General features: G+C 36.2%; 1 protein-coding gene across 3 annotated transcripts in view; it reads left to right on the top strand.

The window, feature by feature from the left end:
• EXOC2 (exocyst complex component 2) overlaps positions 1-18273 on the top strand; it is a 133666-nt gene that overhangs the window by 67750 nt on the left and 47643 nt on the right. For all 3 annotated transcript variants that reach the window (XM_065052522.1, XM_065052523.1, XM_021293321.2), the window contains 8 exons: positions 1398-1522; positions 5488-5556; positions 5807-5964; positions 9011-9132; positions 12713-12774; positions 15457-15537; positions 16522-16581; positions 17500-17561. In XM_065052522.1, coding sequence (XP_064908594.1) covers positions 1398-1522; positions 5488-5556; positions 5807-5964; positions 9011-9132; positions 12713-12774; positions 15457-15537; positions 16522-16581; positions 17500-17561 — 739 coding nt within the window. The remainder of the gene's footprint in view (positions 1-1397; positions 1523-5487; positions 5557-5806; positions 5965-9010; positions 9133-12712; positions 12775-15456; positions 15538-16521; positions 16582-17499; positions 17562-18273) is intronic.

Genomic DNA, 18273 nt, shown 5'->3' with positions numbered 1-18273 from the left:
TGGGGTTTCTTGGTGTTATGAGGCTCTGTTGCTTTAGCAGTGTTGGCACAGCTTTCTGACGTAGTCACAGCTTATCTTAATAAGAGGAGTTTTTCTGCTACTGGATCTAGACCAGTTCTCTAAACCAAACTGGCAATAGCAGTGCTCTGGCATCTCATACATGTCTACACTATGAGCTCTGCTAGTTGAGCAGTTTCCTAGTTACCTAATGTGCTATCAGGCAGCTACTTTTGCCTGACCGGTGAATTCCTGTTCTGTATATGCAATATTCTCTAGCAGAGTAAAGGCAAAAAGTGCTAATCTACCCAGTATTTTTCTACATTGCCATAGAGTTATGTAGGATAATGTAATGTCTTTAACTTTCTCATTTATAAAAGCAGTTTATACACAAAAACACCCCATGCAACAAACACAGGCATTTTTAAGGTGTTTTATTTTGTGTTTTTTTGTTTGTTTTGTTTGTGTTTTGGGTTTTGTTTGTTTATTTTTGTGGGTTTTTTTTAATTTGCAATTTCTTTTTTGAAGTGTTCTGACGTAGACTCTAATTCTTGAGGTGAACTATAAGCCTCTTATCACTGCTGTACCAATGCCCTGTTTTGTTAAAACATCATAATGGAGAAAGTTTCACCGGAGAAGGGAGATGGTTATAGAAAGTATTTCACAAAGAAGTTCTCTTTATTTTCTGTGTTAATTAGTTCTTCTGCCCCTTTTCATCTTTCTCTTTACCTCCCCTGCCAGCCTCCCTTTGCACCATTTGATAAGAAGCTGAGAACAGTTATCTGCTACCAGTATGTAGCCTATTTTCCTGATGTGTTTTAATCGCCAGCGTATCAGAAGTGGGTTCATGAAGTGAGAGATGCTGCAGGTTTTATGTTACAATTGTGTTCCTCATCCAGGAATCTCAATATATAATTAGTGATAAGTTTCTTGAGTTTTAACAACAATCTTGGAATCTCCCCTGTTTTTTCGGATTTTACTAAACAAATGAAAATGAAGATGAGAGGTTGGCAACTTGCCCCAAGCCACAATGGAAATTTTTTTAAGCTGGAAATAAAGCAGATCTTCCAGTTTCCATTGTTTGTCTTCACTAGCCTGTCTAGCAACCCTCTTTCTTCAGCATCACCACCTCATTGTTTGAAACGTCATACGTCTTGATTGTTTTCACATAACCTTACCTTTTAGAGTGGTTTGAAGACAGAATACGGCCAAGTGCCTTGTTAGGTGAATTGCATTAGCCAGCCCTCCAAAGAGGGCCTACTCTGTATATGTTGCCATAGTGCTGGCATACTGTGTAGTCACTTATGTAATATTAAGCAGCATCAAGCTAGTAGTACGTTTTTCATTATTAATTCGAAGTTTTTTAATTTTGCTTTTTCCTTTGCCTCTTCCCCTTTTAGCTTGGCGATACAAAGCTCCTCAGCAAGTTGTATTTGTTGAAAAGTTGACAAAACTTGTTGTAAGCCAGCTGCCCAACTTCTGGAAGCTCTGGATTTCTTATGTGAATGGAAGTTTATTCAGTGAGGTATGGATTCTTCTATATAAAAGACTTAAGTAACAAAGCTCTATAATAATTACATTTGAAATATTTCACTGGAAGAAGTGACTGGACTTATTTTAATCAGAGAGGTTTATAAAGCAATATGTAGACTGTTACACACTTGAGAGATGCTACCTTGACTAGTAGGTGTCTTGCAATACTAACCTATAGAAGTGAGGTTTTTCTTTTCATTTTTAAAATAATACAAGCATACAGTGGAATTACTTAGAATTCTTTCAGTGTTGTGTCTCTTTGTGTTCCAGATGCTGGAGTCAGTATCTGTGTAGTTTCACCTCTTGCTCATAGCTGGCCAGCTTCCCTTCATCGGTGATCTGAAGAAATAGCAAATTGCTTGATGGACAGAGATATGTAAAACACAAAGTCATACAGAAAAAAATTGTTTCCTTTCTTTGGAACAAGAGTACTCATTTCTTGAGCTATAGGTATTTGGAAGTGAGGACAGGTTTCAAGACGAGTGCTGCAAAATTGACCAAGGCCGAGAGGTATACACAGACATACTGTAGGGAGTCTAGTGTGGAAAAGCCGTGAGCTGCAGTCACCTGTGCTTTGAGTCCTTGCTCAAATGATCTATTTGGGTTTTTTTACAAATTATGTAAATATAATCTTGATAATCAAAGAAGCAGGAAAAAAAAAATAAATAATGATTCATGGCCTGTGCCATCTTTATATGCACACTTTTAACAGATTTTGAAAGGAAACATTTAATAATTAATTTGATATGGGTAGTATACAGCTTACCATCGTAATTGTTACCAGATAAATGCAATAGCTTTGGGATTTGTATTAGTGCTGAAATTCAGTCACAGAATTACAGTATATTTTACAGAGTTTGCTTCTGTCCTCAAGCCATGTTTTATCTTATCCGCAAGAACTGTAGTGATGGTATATTCCCAAGGAGAAAGTCTGACAAGCATATGATTGGAGTGGAGTGAAAAGCAACTATCTGTTCCATCAACAGATGATAAGGCACTAGTTCACACCTAATTCACACAGTTATCACTGAGAAGTCCTGCTGACTGCAGTTTGGACTCTGGGTCCTAAAAAAATGAATACAAGGTCCGTAAAGAGAGGTAGAGGCAGAATAATATAGAGGAAGTAGAAAATAAGCAAGCTTTTGGACAGGCATATTATCAGCTTCTATATCGAACCAAAAAGTTTGTGCATCTAAAACTTCTCTGTGCAACTGTTGAGATGGTTTTTATCCTGCCATACTTACTGTATCCTGCTGTACTTAAATCCTTAAGTCATCACAGCTACAGTATTCCACTACAAAATTATCCCTGAAGCAGAACTGCACCCATATCTACTGTCTTTGGAGCTTTAGTAGAAACTAAAACAAAAACCTTGGGAAAAGGAAATTTGGAAGCTTACTTTGTTGTTTTCCTTTTCTCTGACTAACTAAAGAATTAATTTCTCAAGCGGTCATTCTGTTTATTGCCACTGTCTGTAAATAAGCATATCTTCATATAATAATACTAATAGGTGTACTGTAGCATTTTATATGTTGAACACAATATACAGAGCATTATAGCTCCAGTGAAATAGGTTCCATCTGTGATCCTCATTTTACATTATAAAATCAGAAGAAAGATATGACATTTACTCATAACATTCAGTAAAGGAAGTGAAGTCAAGAATAAACCTTAGTACTGTTGACTTTCACAAAAATACTTAATTTCATAAGGGAAATGACAACCTTTATATTTGACAACAGCACCACTGGAAATTAGACTTTAGAAATTCACCTAAGTTATTGTGATGATTTTTTTTTCTGAGTACAATGAAAAGGAAAGCTATTTCTAGAGAAACTGAGACTTGAACTGTAAACAAGGTTGAGAAATTCTACTCATGAAAATAACTGCAAGTGGAAAATGCAATGATCTTATGTCATGTCTGAAAAAAAAACATTGTTTCCGTGTATTTAAAAAAAAAAAGTAGGAGGAGGTAATTTCCCTGTTAGTCTTTAAGGTACATCTGCTCTTCCTCTGTTGGGCTAGATTCTGAGCTTTGGATAAATTAATCCCCTCACATTTGATTTCTCTTGCTCCTTTGGTCCTTATGGAAGCCTCCCAAATTCCTGGGGAGAGAGGGGGGATGGTTCCCTCAGTTCCATTGGTGTGTTCTGCATGTAACAATCAACTGAGAATGAGTGGGAGGAGGGGGTGGCATAAGCTAGAAGACTTCCAGAACACCTAAGAATATCTGTCACCACATCACGTTCGAGACTCAGGTCTATATGTTTTCCTGTCAGAAACCATACAGATTTTAATTGTCCATGAAAACGTTTATTTTGCCATGTTGCTTGCGATTTGTTGTCATACAGGGAGTGAGGTGACTGCTACAGTTTTTTAAGAAAGGTCCTGTGAAAGTGACATAAAAGGTCATTTCAATTAGCTTATTCAAATCTTCAAGATATTTTAAAAATGTGGAAAGAAAATCCCCACATATTAATACCAAGCTGTATTTTCTCTTGTTCAGTTTGTAGGGTTTTGGGAGTTCCAGGGGGGGTGTTCTTTTTAGTTCTGAAAGGTTAGCTTTGTGCTTTAAAATATTGTCAGTTAAAGGTTTACGTGGTATTTTCAACAGTTTTAAAAGTTCAGTTCTTTGAATCACTCTAGTTGAAGTCACAAATGTGAGTAGTAACCGTTGGTCTTACCACAAGATAGTTTTGGTCTGTCTATACAGGAAAGATTTAAGATTGGTCTTCAGCAAAACCACTAAGGAAAAAAAAAAAAAGAGAGATGTCAAAGATCTGTTCATTTTTTTGTTGTTCTTTAATCCAGCTGTAAAACAGTGTGAATTGTCAGTTGATACCTGAGATTTAAAGGATTACATCTTATTTTTTTTTTAAGGCATTAGAAGGGAGAAATAGATACTGTATGCAGCAATAATTCAAGTGCGGTTCTCCTTGTCTGAAACTATATAATTCAGAACTTCAAAGTACAAGAGTTTCATAGCTATGTATTTTCCAAAATTGTTAAGCAGTTTTATTTTTGTCTAACTTTTTATCACTTCAGATTATTTTACATTAAAAACCTGAAATGCTTTAGCTAAAGAGGGAATTTGAAATATACAGCATTTCAAATTAATGACTTGAAAGTAAACTGATTTTGAGAATACTCTTGTCATGTTATTGCGTTTCTTGTCCAGTAGATGTTGCTGTACATACGTAAAATAGAGGATTTTCTAACTATAAGTTTCTACATCTGCACTTAGTATTTGAAATAACTTTTTTGGTGTAATTTACTGTGTTCTCAGTAGACTCCACAGAGGGCTAGAACTACAAACAGGAAGACTGTTAGTCAAACCATGTTTTTCTTCAACTGTAACTGTCTCGTGCAAGGTGTTCTCTTGTTCCTTTGTTTTCAGAGATGTGAAGTGTCCATGAGGATGCTGATTATTTTGCAGAGTCTCTTTCACAGTTAGTTGAATTATTTAAAGAGTATTGTCAACAAAATGCTGTTCCTAAAAACAAACAAAAACACCTCAGTTCTCCCCCTCACATGTTACAATTCCAAACTGCCCTGAGTCCAAAAAGTATTTCCCACCTTCTCTGGGCAGCTTACATGCTGAGAAAATAGTTTCCTTGCATAAACTTGAGGCACAGTTGGATTATATATGTTTTAGCTCTCGGTGAAAAAACTGTGACTTCATGAAATTAATATTGCTAGAGTTAGTCTTATGCTTGTCTCTTATTTTGTCTTAAATGCAAATTGTTCCTCAGAACTAAACATGAGCACGCTGACCTACAGTGAGCAGAGTTAATTGATTATATAGTATTTTGTTATTCAGAAGCTATGAGAGAGTTTTTATAATTGTACCATAAACTCATTGGTTTTCACTTCTTCACTTTGAAAACCCCTTTTTCATAATTATTTCAACAGTAGCTGTGAGATACTTACACTTTTCAATTTTCTCATTTTCACAAGACTGCTGAAAAATCTGGCCAAATGGAAAGATCAAAGAAAAACGCTAGGCAAAGACAAAATGACTTCAAGGTAAGTTACTGGGGAAAACATGGCTTTCTTTCATTTGTCCTTCATAGCAAGATACTTTAGTTTCACCACCTTGAAAATGAGATTTCTTAAGTCATCTCTGTGCCCTTATATATCTCCTTCTCTACTTTCTACTATGTGGAGCCACTTCTAAATCATACATTCCAAGATGTTGTGTATAGCAAGTACATGGCTACTTAAACACATTAATAGAGCTTTTTGCTTCGTTTTTCTTTTCCTTCTTCTGATGCAGAAAATGATTCAAGAAGTGATGCACTCTCTGGTAAAACTTATCCGTGGAGCTTTGCTTCCATTCAGCCTCAGAGAAGGAGAATCAAGACAATATGGTGGCTGGGAGATGAAATCTGAACTATCTGGCCAGTGGCTAACACATGTTATCCAGACTGTAAGGTAAATGGATCTGTGGACCTACAAAATTATGCTGCTCCTGGAATGTGTGTGCCTTAAGACAAATAGTTTTGATAATTGCATTAAATACCCTGAGTAGTAAAAATCTTAGCATTTTCGAAACTAGGATTACAAAAAAATTACTAATGGCAGATTTAGGATTCTGTGTGCAAATGCAATTAATAACGTCTCATGATATAGCCTTATACGTGATGATATATTCCTTTTTTTCCATAGCATTTTATGGAAAAGTTAGAATAAAGTATTGGTCTGGCACAGCATAGATGCTCCGTGAATGAAACAGGATTTGATTCTCTGGGGTAGAAAGCAATTATCTGCCTCATTTACTACACGTCGTTCCATCTCTGCCACAATGGGTGAAAATAGCATGCTTCTGACTGTAGTATAATTCTTAAATCATAATTTACCTTAACAGTTGTTTTATGGAATGTGATACTCCTGCTTATAATGTCGTTCTGCTTATAATTAGGTTTGTTTATAAACTGAGTAATGTGCACATCATTAATTACAAAGTGTCTCATTAATATACAGAATTTGCTTCCATTTGTGTGTGGAAAATTTAAGAATTGTCATTTTCTTTTTGGAAACTTGAGTAATACCTGGATATGAGACTGTACTTTTTATGGGCAGTTTTCAAAATAGGTAATAAGCAAAGCACAGAGGAAGAAAAGGATATAATCATGTACTGATATCCTTATTGTGGATGGAGCTAGCAGTGATACATACCTGTTGACAAGTCTGCTTAACACTTTTCCAAAGTCTGTTGTCAGTTACATTACCTGTACTTTTAACCATTTAGAAAAAAAAAAAAAAATCCATGTGAAGCCTCTTATTCTGGCTGAATTTCATGGAAAGCTTCCATTTGAAGAAGGAACTGACTTGGCATTTGATGGAAAGATATAAAGGGGCAAGGGAACAGGCTTTGACACCAATGTTGCCCCTTTATGAGAAGCAATCCAATTTCACTCAGATTATAAAATGATAGAATTTAACACTTGCACACCTGTAATTTGGCTTGGAAGTTTAACCAACAGATTCTCTGAAGGTTGGTTGTGCTTCAGAGTCCTACCATCTGAGGTATGATCCAGGCTGAGGTTATAGGGTATACGAAGGCTCTTTTTTAGACAATCTCCTCTTGCGTTCAGGCCACTGCCCTCATAATGAACAACTGAACTGGGAGCTGGGGAAATTCTCTCTCCCTTCCACTCCTTTCCCCACCTCGTGTTATTACTGATGCTTGTGCTGGCACTTTACTGAAGTGAGCCAGACTCTGATGCAAAGCAGTCTAAAGAAGAAAAGGAGCAATTTGAAGAAGAGGAGAACTGAACATACCACGATGGGGTACCAACCGGTGATGACCACGTCAGAAGTTTTAGCAAGTGTTGCAAGTACTTTTTGAGCCCACACACTTTGACAATCTAATAAATTCTTGTGACTCACACCAACGATGAAGGTGGACACTTCTCATGAAAAGCGTATACACTTTGCATAAAAGCCTTATTTATTGCAAAGTTATGTAATAGTTTACGTCTCACTTGTATCATTTCTAAGAAAGTCCTTATGAATCTATTCTTTTCATTCATCTCACACATGATTTACCATTTTCTGCTTGGATTAATATTTAAGAATGCAAAAACTTACATCAGCTTCTTGTAATCTAATTTTGTATCTCTGTGATCTTAATTTTTCTGCTTGTTTATATGTATCACACAGCTTAAGGTAGAGTGGTTGCATGGTCTTTCTTTTGTACCCTGTTCTGTCATTGCCTACATGAATAGGTTCCACGGGATAAATTAGAGCTATTTGATAAATTGAAGCTGTTGTCAGCAAGACATTTGCCTTATTGTAAAGACAGGAAGGTATGTATTTGTTAGGGTGCTTTATGGGGGAAAAGATGATCTTAAAGTTGTGACAGCTACATGTTCCCTTAGAAACGGAATCAGCTCCAAGTATAGGACTTCTGTGCAGTCTAAAGTCATTTAAACTTCTCACAGATGGGTATTCACATCCTGTGTTTCCTTGATGGTGAAGATAATGCAGATTTATGTAGTCTGCTAATTCAGTTTTGGTGGTTTATGTCCAACACCATGGGTAAGGAACCAAAGCCTGCAGGTGGATGATTGGAAATACTCCACTTATTGATCAAACCTGTTTGCTTGTGCCCTCCTACTCCTGTTCTTTGGCATTTTCTAATACCTATGTTTTGGTCAGTGTTAGCAGTAGGACAAATGACAATGACTGCATTTGAGTTGTCCTTGCTTAAATATCCAGGAGTTGGATAAAAGCGGTGAACCTCACTTTGTGCCCCTAACTAAAATCTGAGCACAACTGCAGCCTTTTAGTTAAAAGCTGAAATGCTATTCCTTGCCAGCAGCTGCTGTGTTACTATTTCTAAAGGAAAAAACAGAAATGAATGTGCCCATCCTCAGCTATAGTAGCTGGTGATTTGTGCCCAGTCAGACCTGGGAGCAAAACAGTGAATGAATTCAGTCTTCACTCTGCAGGTGATGCAGTAGATGTACTTTTGTCTCCTTAAATGTGTATAGTCTTGGTAATCTGATCCACAGCCACATCACCATTTATAGCAGCTTGATGGTTATTACTGTTGTAGGGCAGGTAAACAATATCTCAGAAACCCTGTGGTGGATCTAGGATTTGATCTAGATTTGATCTAGGCATTCACATAAAAATCAGGGGGTGGAGAAAGAGGAAAGCAGCTAGTTCTGCTCCGAAAAGATTATTCTTAGAAAGGCAGGTGGCGAAGTGCAAGATGGCAGTGGGAAAGGTTGGCATGTTTCTATGATGGCATTACAATAATGTTACAGAAAAATGAATGTGCATTTGCAGGCTTCTGAATTAAGCAAACAATTAATCTTCTCTGAATGGGATAATCAGTTTTCAAAGACAAACTGTGGATGGAGTTACTGTATTCACATGCACAGAAAATATCTAAAAAATTCAATGGTGTTGTATCATCTTGAAAAGCCCTGCAGATTTACACTCCAATCTTACTGTATTTACTTTCCAGGCTTAGTTCTGAGTCTCTTACTGCACTTGAGATACCCAATGATATGCTTCAGATCATCCAGGATCTTATTTTGGACCTTCGTGTACGTTGCATTATAGTGACCTTACAACACACAGCTGAAGGTAAAAGAAGGCTGCAGGTCTCTTTGCTTACTGTCTTTTTTGGGTTTTTTTGCCTCTGATTAGGCTGAACCATGTTCTGGAAGACAACCATGTTTGTTGCAGATATTGTAGTGGCGGTGGACTCCTCTGAGTTCTGTAATATCTCACAAGAATTACTCAAGTGTTTCACTTTGCTGACAGAAATGTCTGAGTCCTTTCCTTAGTCTAATGAACGCAGCAGTTTAGATCTGTTTCCTTTGGATTGAGACAGTTTTACAATGCAAGTGATTTATCTCATGATGCAGCTATTTATTTCATATTGGAAATGTAGTTTATTTTCTTTTTGAGCTCTTCTATGAAGTGAAGAATTAAATAAGTAATGCCCCACCACTAAGAAAAAAAAATCTACTGTCCTTTATGAAGTATTGTAGTTGTGTGTTTTCCAAGGCCTTTTACTAACATCGAAATCCGCAGGCTTCCTTCTGTGTACACAGCTTTTGCCATAAATGTCTGGATTGTCAAGGCCAGTAACACATTCTCTAATGTGACTCTATGTGCATCAGAGGCCATTCATCTTACCAGCTTGTATTCAACTCTGAAACTTAAATGTGAAACAAATAAATCTTCCAGAAATAAACATCTCTCTTAAAATCAGGGCAGATTGATCTACTGATTCACTTAGGAGGGTTTTTTGCAATAGACTAACTACCCTCAATGTTAAAAAAATTAGAGTTTCTTAAGTCTTACAATTTAATCAGTTTTTAATCCTTCACATTTGATTTAGCATTATTTCGTAGGCTAATGTGAAGCTAAGTGTTTTACCCAAGCCCTGAGTGTGCTAAGCTCAGGTGGCTACATTAAGCAAATTTTTAAACTTTTGGTGACAACAAATCATAAGACCTCTATGGTTTATTTGATACAATGTTGATATGAATTGTGTTCTTGGCTCTTAGCTCTTTTATTAAATCCCACTTTAGCATTAACATTATTTTTCAGCATTAACATTATTTTTCTGCATTAACATCAAACTAGTCAGCTATAAAAGTACTTCTGTTGTCCTGTCTCTTTAAAACTCTGCATGGAAAGTATCATTAATGCTATTTCAGATTTCAGTTAAAGAAGTCTCTTTTGCTTTTCGCCACTTAGCACATTTGAGATAAGTTATCTATTTTTGTAAAGGGTAGGTACAAAAGATTGATTTGTTTTGTTGGGCTTTTGGGGTTTTTTTTGGTTTTTAAATGTGGCACGAGGATTGTCCTGTTGGACTCGAGTGTTCTCTGTCTAGGAATTGTGAGTGATTCCTCAGATGTCCTGACTGTTTCAAAGGAAGAGAGTATCTAGCTCTGAACTGTTCGGCTGACAATCCTTAGCTTGTCAAATTTCTGAGCTACCCACTTAGCTTCTCCCGGGCAGTCCAGAGGGGTCTGGTATGTGATTAATGATGAAACTCAGCTAAAAAGTCTGCTGCCTTAGTAGTTTTGCCTAGTTGTTGCATCATAGCAATAGCCCAGTTCTTCATTCAGATCCAGAGTTTCTGCTTTTTACATCCTGCTTGCTGGCCACATATGTTCTGTGCAGGAAAAATTCTTGTGGTAGTCTCTGCCTTAAATTTTTTTAAAAGTAGTTTTCCCAGTCTCTGTGTGAATAATTCTGAATTTGATCTGAACGTCTTTATTCATACTTTTGAACCTAGAGTTCAGATCCCCTGAGATGCCACATTTGATGGATAATTTTCTCTCTCTCTCATCCAGCCAATAGCAGCAGCCCTCCTTGACTGCTGCTTCCATCCCCTGTCACTGAAGCAGTTCTATGTATTGGCTGTTGCGTCAAGCAGGAGAAAAGATGCCTGTTGCACTGTGTGCCTAATCTATGGGACACTTTTCTTTGTTTTCTTTTACCAACTGAAGCAAAATTTTGCATGTTTAATGTGTTTAGATGGTTTTCCTGGACAGGACCAGGTCAATTGAGCCTTTGGAGAAGCTGTTATTTTTAGGGAGCCAGTGAAAGAGCAATTAATGGATATTCTAAGAAGCCATGTAAATGGATCTCAGATGTGGTTATACCTGTAACATATAAGTCAAAAAGGCTCTTCCTGGATTTCAGTCTTACCTCTGTAATCTCTGAAATGTGAGCTGTGTAGACTGCTCATCTCTGACCGCATCTTTTAAGTTGGTAAAGGCATTCAGGTCAGTTGAAATTTTTAATAGAGCATGCTACCATTTACTATTTAAATAGAACAAATCTGCCCACACACAGGGTTTTCTTGTTGTCATACAGTAAAGACCATATTGTGATGCTGACACTGAGAAGCAGCATGTGTTCTTTCCCTTGCATATATGATCACTGGTCATAAAGGTCATGAAAGCCAAAATATGTGAATGCCAGACTAGACAGGGGGTTTACATGAATGTAAAATGTGATTGACTGGAATTTGGTGAGCAGTGAAATACGAGAAAAGAAATTTGTTTCATTTGTATTAGCTCAGAACACAATGCAAAAGCATTGAGTAGCCACAAACACATGTCAAGGCTGACCAGTGCAATCTGAAGTCTTGCAAGAATATTGGTTGAATTAAGAGGTTTACTAAACAGGGCACTGAACAGAGTAGTTATTCTGCGCAGTCCCTTAATACATTTATCCTCATTAAGCCTATACTTCCATGAGATGTAGAATTGCAGGGTATGAAACCATAACCAAGCTTCTTCATTTAGCTAATTAAAGCACCAAGGGTAGGGAAGATACCTTTCAGCATGCACTAGTTCTCTTTTCCTGGATTTTTGGGGAGAGATGGTAATTCACCAAAATTTTTTTCATTTAAAATAGTTTTGTGATGTACAGACAGTTCTGATATGCAATTTTTGTGTGCAAAGCTCTATGTCAAAGCCTTCACAAACTGGACACAATTTATCTTTATTCTGTTTACAAGTTGATTAAGGCCCCCCAAAGTGATGATGCAGCATGCATGTGTCCATAGAAGAATTTTGTCTAAGTGCATGAGCTCCTGTTAGCTTCAATAAGCATATAGAAGTTGGTACCTTCTAGGTAGCAGAAGAGAGTGTTTTTTTGCATGTGCCTTCTGGTATTTTTGAAGAAATGCTAGGATTCTTGACACTGAGTGGGTACTCTGAGCCTCTTTTATAGTTATTAAATATGAATTATATTCTCTCCTTTTTGTCTTTGCTAGAACGCTGGGCAGTTGTTCTTCTATTTTTAATTAAGAGCTGAAGTGTAATAAGCTAGAGGCTTGGGTTCTTAAATGCCATATTTTATGTTGTGATTAAAAATTTAAAAAATAAAAACAAACCTGAAGCCTTCACAATGTTTCTTTATTTTAAGCTTTCCAGTAAAAGATGTGCTTCATGCAACTCTTGCCATGTATCACAGAGATGCTTCTCTGTGTGTTGTCACCAACATACCATGTATGAGTGCCATTCTTAGTCATTTGAGAATGCAGAAAGCTTTGAAGCTTGTAGAGCTATTTGCTTGTATGCCTAGTCATTGCAGTCCCAATGTCTGTGGTTTATCTTTTCAAGTTCAAGGAGTTTTTAATAATGAAAATGAACACAACCTCCCTCCCCCTCACCATTGCTCTGTCTTACAGATATAAAGAGGTTAGCTGAAAAAGAAGATTGGGTTGTTGACAATGAAGGTTTGACATCGTTGGTAGGTATACTTATGTGTCTTGTAGGCCCTTACTTTGCTGGATCTTTTTTTTTTTTTTTTTTTGCAAGTGTAATGAAACTGGTTTCTATATTATCCAAAAACTGAATCATTTTGAACTTTGTCTATATATGTGTACACTGGCATCTATAATTTAATTAAAATATTAAAATATAGGAAGATAAAAAATACAGGGTTTTTTGTTTGAATGGTTACTTATTCACAGCACTCTTAACAAATCCCATCACCAAATACAGTTTATAATTCTTAAACTGTTATGTCTGAAGTAACTGTAAGTGATAGTGATAATACTAGTCAGCAATATTTTTGAAGGTGCAAAATAGGGAAAAAAAAATCATAAATAAGAGCTTTGCAGATTTGTGCCATGTATTGAGAGACAAAAATAAATAAGAATCAGGCATCATATGTAGCGTGACTTTCTGCCCTAAGTAGGGTTATTTAAATGTATCAGTATCGTAACTGCTAACCTCTAGAACTATTTTGCTGAGATAAACAATAATAACTTTCATAGTTAAGCATCTTGTTTTATGGATGGTTTACTGAAGTAAAAAAATATTTTTGAGGTCACAAGTTCAGTTCACATCAAAATGCTTCATAACTTAGACACTACCATGGAATTGGTCTGTAGCTAAATAAATAGGTCACTTAATAGGTTATAATGAGAAACTGAACTGTAAAGCAACTAATTTAGGGGAGTGCCTACACACAGACAACGAATGACTTGAAACCAAATTCAGATAAATTAGTGAGATGCTTTCTGGAAATAAACAGTAATGAGTAATGCCTAAAACACAGCAAGCACGTTGTAGGTGTGACTTAAAAACAATCTGCGAAAGCAGAAAGGGCCTGTGGGAGGTAGAGTTGCTTTGTGTATATTATCTAAGAGAATGGTCCGCAGACTTTTTTAGTTTTTCTTACTTGCTTCTATAAATACGCATTTGAAGTTGAGTAGGAGGGCATTAAACAATCACAATATACGCATTGTAGGAAGGAGTGTTGTTGGGCAATTGTAGTGTTATAACCAGATTTACAGCTTCTGGTCTTGGTTTCAGTTGCTGCTGACTTGGGCAAGTCCCTTAACTTTTCTGTTTTTCACTCTATTCATCTGTAAAATGGAAGGAGGAGGAAGGATCTGCCCAAAGGGCTTTGTTTCTTTATGCTTTTGCTGTATCCTAACTCATCTTTGTTTAAATGCTGCTTAAGTCTTTTTTTGTATTTAGAAATCAGTCATTAATTCCTTGTATGTAGCATTTCCCTAAGATACCTGTTGAGGTGCGCCAAGTTGTAATGGTAGCAGTTTACTGTGTTCTGTCATAGCAGGGCTATTTATCTACTAAAGTAGAGTTAATTGTGGTAATATTATAAATTGTCACAAAAATTAACCAGTATAAACAAGGGCCAGGCAGTCTCTTTGGGGATATCTTAGGCTTAAGATAGAAACTGTATTTTAATTTTGTAGGAAATACCAGTTGATAACCACTTTAGCATTTATATTCCAAGTAATAGATACAGTAAGACACAGAAGCAACTTCCTCACTTTCATAATATCTAAAGAATAACATATCTGAACAGCTTTCTACTCCTAGGATGTGATGTTTTATTATGTGAAAAAACAAGAGTAGCACTTTACAGCTGTTCTTTTTCTTTTGAGTCCAAAAATAATAAATACAGATTGTCTTAGTGGCTTTTTTCATTATTTTCATGTTACTATGCAGCCATCAGTTTCATGATCCACCTCCACCTTAGCATTTACAGAAATAAAAGTTACTCCTAAGTCTAAAGTTAGCGATATGCCATAAACTACCTGCTGGATGAAGAGCAGGTTTACATGGCTTAGCAGCTTTTTTTTGTCCACCTCTTTGACCCAAATCCAGTAGGATGATGTCCCTCTTTTCTAGACAGTGACACGTCTCTGCTTCATGTTGCCCTGTACACCAGCTTCCTGCCTCAGAAAAGAAGGCAGCATCTTTAAAAAAAAAAAAAGGTGCTGCTTAACAGGGAAGTGAGAAAAACAAGGAAAAACTGACTGATGACTGGTGCTGTGAACTCGTTTGCACTTTCAGAGTGAAACTGATACATGCATCAAGATATTCATACTTCAGGTTTGGAAACCTGAAGGTACAAAAAGACCCCCAAACCAGTGGGTTATTTTCCTCCATGTGAAAGCAGTTTCAATCTGTTTTTCTTAAAAACTTTTTGCTGAAATATATATGAAGATATCCCAAGTGAAATTATATCCCAACTTAGATCAAGATGTGGACAAGGGAGGGTGTCAAAGGCATCTATAATGTAATTGTCAATATATTCTACCATAAACAAACTATGAAACACTTTCATGACCCTCTAAAGGAGGCTGCTTGTTCTAGAAGTCTCTCATTCAGATTTTTAAAAAAGTGCATTGATCTATGGTAATAATTCTGTAGATAAGTACAAAAGTACATCACTGCAAAGGGGTCCTCTGGTAATATATTAATTGATATTAATTTATATATAAAAATTAATAATTCGATTAATATATATTGACTTTATTAGTTTTGATTTTTTTTCCTTATTTATGATAATTTGGAAATAAAAAGCTTACCATATGGCATGGGAATTTTTATATATTTATCTAGTATACATTTGACACGCTTATCCAAAGCTAACAAGTCATTTGTCTTTCAGCCATCCCAGTTTGAACAGTGCATTATCCATTCCTTGCAATCTCTCAGAACTGTCCTGGACTGCAAACCTGGAGAGGCCAGCGTAAGTTTTGATTTATGCTTTTATTTTGATTCATTTTTACTATTGGGTTTCAGAACAAGAGCTGTCAGAGAATGATACAGGGGTTTAGCTTTCTTCTTTATTTTTTCCATGCACACCCTTTTCACTACTGCTAGCTTTTAGAATTCTATTTGTTCCCTTTGTTAGGGGTAGTTGTGTGTGTATGGGGTAGATTGGACCCATAGACCCATATTTAAATCTTTATAGCTGATCTTTTGGAAAAATGCTACTAGTGTATTTTTCAGATATCAGTAGGTCTTACTTTATTTACATGAAAAGAAAAAAAAAAAAGGGGGTGGGGGAGGGCCATTCCTAGGAGTTACTCTTCACTCAGTGTTGCATCCAAACTACTTGCAGAATTTTAAATTCAGCTTTTTATTTCTGTAAATTTTATTCTAAATCAGGAGTCCCAATTGTCCACATCCACTTAGTACCTTGAGGCCCTGATTGGTTGTGATACTGATGGTTTTTTTCAGGTTTCCGTCATCTAAGGAAGCTTAACACTTTTCCAAAGTCCTTTGGCCTCTCTATTATGGGTATTATTTTACTCTCCTCTGTTATTTTAATTTTTGTGGCTAGCTTATCTAGTTTCTTAATGAACATTACTCAAAAGAATCTGCAGGGCATGGTGAATCCTTTTTGTTAGGGTGCAAAGGTCTTCAAATATCCTGGGAAATTTTGCTGCAATTCCATTAGCCAATGATATGTATCACATGTACTAGGCACCACAACTTCTTTCCTTTTAGTGTTTTATTTCCTCAGGCTTCTCAAACTGTTTATGGGGACTTGTAATCTCTCTACCCATTTTAAGGGTGGGGAAAAATTGAACTTGATCAGTGGGAAAACAGTGTCCCAGCAGCCATTCCTATACCTGCGTCATCTCTTTAGGGGTAGGTTACTCAGGACTTCCTTGAGAATAAGGCCACTTGAAGTTGTTCTGCTGAAATAATATGTCTGCATCTTCAGGTTTTCCAGCAGCAGAAGACACAGGAGGATGTGTGCCAGATAAGCATTGGGATCATGCAGGTAACTCGAGCGCTTTTAGATATGAAATTGTGAATACAAGTGATCAACAAAAATGTGTGCTTTGTATCCTGCCCACCTCCCAAAAGGAAGTTTAAGTTTATGACTGTGTTATTCCTCTGATATGCTCTGGGATACTGAGAAATGTTTGACTTCAAAATTATGTAGAGCTTACTAGCTGAATCTGATTATATCAAATCCTCAGATGGTAAGTGACATATTCAAGGATTTTACTGGTTGTGACTCTTCAAGATTTTTCTGATGATTGAGAGATACTGAGCTGATGTCATCTAACTTCTATATGCTACAGTAAAAGGACTGATGCTGATTTTCATCAACTGAAGACCTAGCTTTTAAATTTTGTATCAGAAACCAGTATTTGTAAAAAAAAAAAAAAAAAAAAAAAAAAAAAAACCAACCAACCAAAAACGCAGGGGGAAAAAAAAGTCTTGTTTTCTTTTTGATATATATTTGAAATTAGGTAATAGCATACTTTAGGCCTTAGAACCATTTTTATAGTCTTCTCAAGTAAGAAATCCCAAGCAAAAGAAAAGACGGATTTTAAAGATACTTCTGTGATGTTTACTTGCAACCAACTGTTCAGACTGAGCAGCTGAAAACTATTAACAATGTCTTCTTTGCAAATCAACAGATTATCACTGCATAATTTTAGCCATGCATGGTGAGAACCACTTAGCAGAATTAAAAATTCCTGTGTTTTACTATGAGTAAACAGTGATGCATATGAAATTAAAAATACACATTCAAAAGGTGTAACTACAATGTTACTGTATTAATGTATGTAAGACTTAAAGAAATATGATTGTTCTGCTTCTATTGGCTGTAATAAAAGTGAATTTAAGTTGTTGGTTTTTTTTTTCTAGTTCTAGCAGAAAATATAGATCTTGCTTTGTTTCCTAGGTCTTTATAGACTGTTTGGAACAACTGAGCACCAAACCTGATGGTGACATAGATACAGCACAGTAAGTAAAATAAATATGACCTAGGTGTAGTATTGTGAAATTGCAGGTGCAAGTCTCAATTTTCAGTGGTGGCATGGCTTTATCCTCTCTAGTATTTCATTTCTTGTGAATACTTTTGCCTCTCATAAGTGATGCTTTGCAGTAAGAGTAGATACTTTTTATGCCAAATAATTAAACGACATCATGTAGTAAAGATTGTACAAAGTAATTAATATGGTATTAGTTATATCTTTTTAAATTGATGATAGGAGTAGTAGTGTGCTGTAGAAACAGGTATGTTGTTTTTGACATGACCTTACATGGAATGAGTTGTCCTTGTCACCAAGTAATGTCTATTCATGGAGAAACAGCCCCTCACCTTTCTTCCCTCCCATTTTGATTGATTCTATTGGTGTTTCTGCTAAATTCTTCAAAGTTTGTTCCATAATTGCTCATGAGCCACTCATTTTAGAGACCAAAACAAGTTGAAATAATCTGAATTTCCAAGAGTACCAGTCATTTCTTTGTGAAAATCCAGAAACTTGGCAAATGTTGGAAGCTGCAATACGCATTAGAAAAAGGCAAGTTAAGTGTTCCTAATGCCACTTACTTTTTCTCTACTTGAGGACTGTTGGCCGGATAGGTGTAAAAATAAATCACAATCTGTGGTAAAACAGAATAATCACAGCAAATGAAGACGCATTAAGAAGAAAAGGTCTGTAGCTAGAATAGT

The sequence above is a fragment of the Columba livia genome, chromosome 2, assembly GCF_036013475.1.
Source record: "Columba livia isolate bColLiv1 breed racing homer chromosome 2, bColLiv1.pat.W.v2, whole genome shotgun sequence".
Taxonomy (NCBI): Eukaryota; Metazoa; Chordata; class Aves; order Columbiformes; family Columbidae; genus Columba; species Columba livia.
The sequence above is the reverse complement of the archived record's forward strand: the minus strand, read 5'-3'. Positions and strand labels throughout refer to the sequence as shown.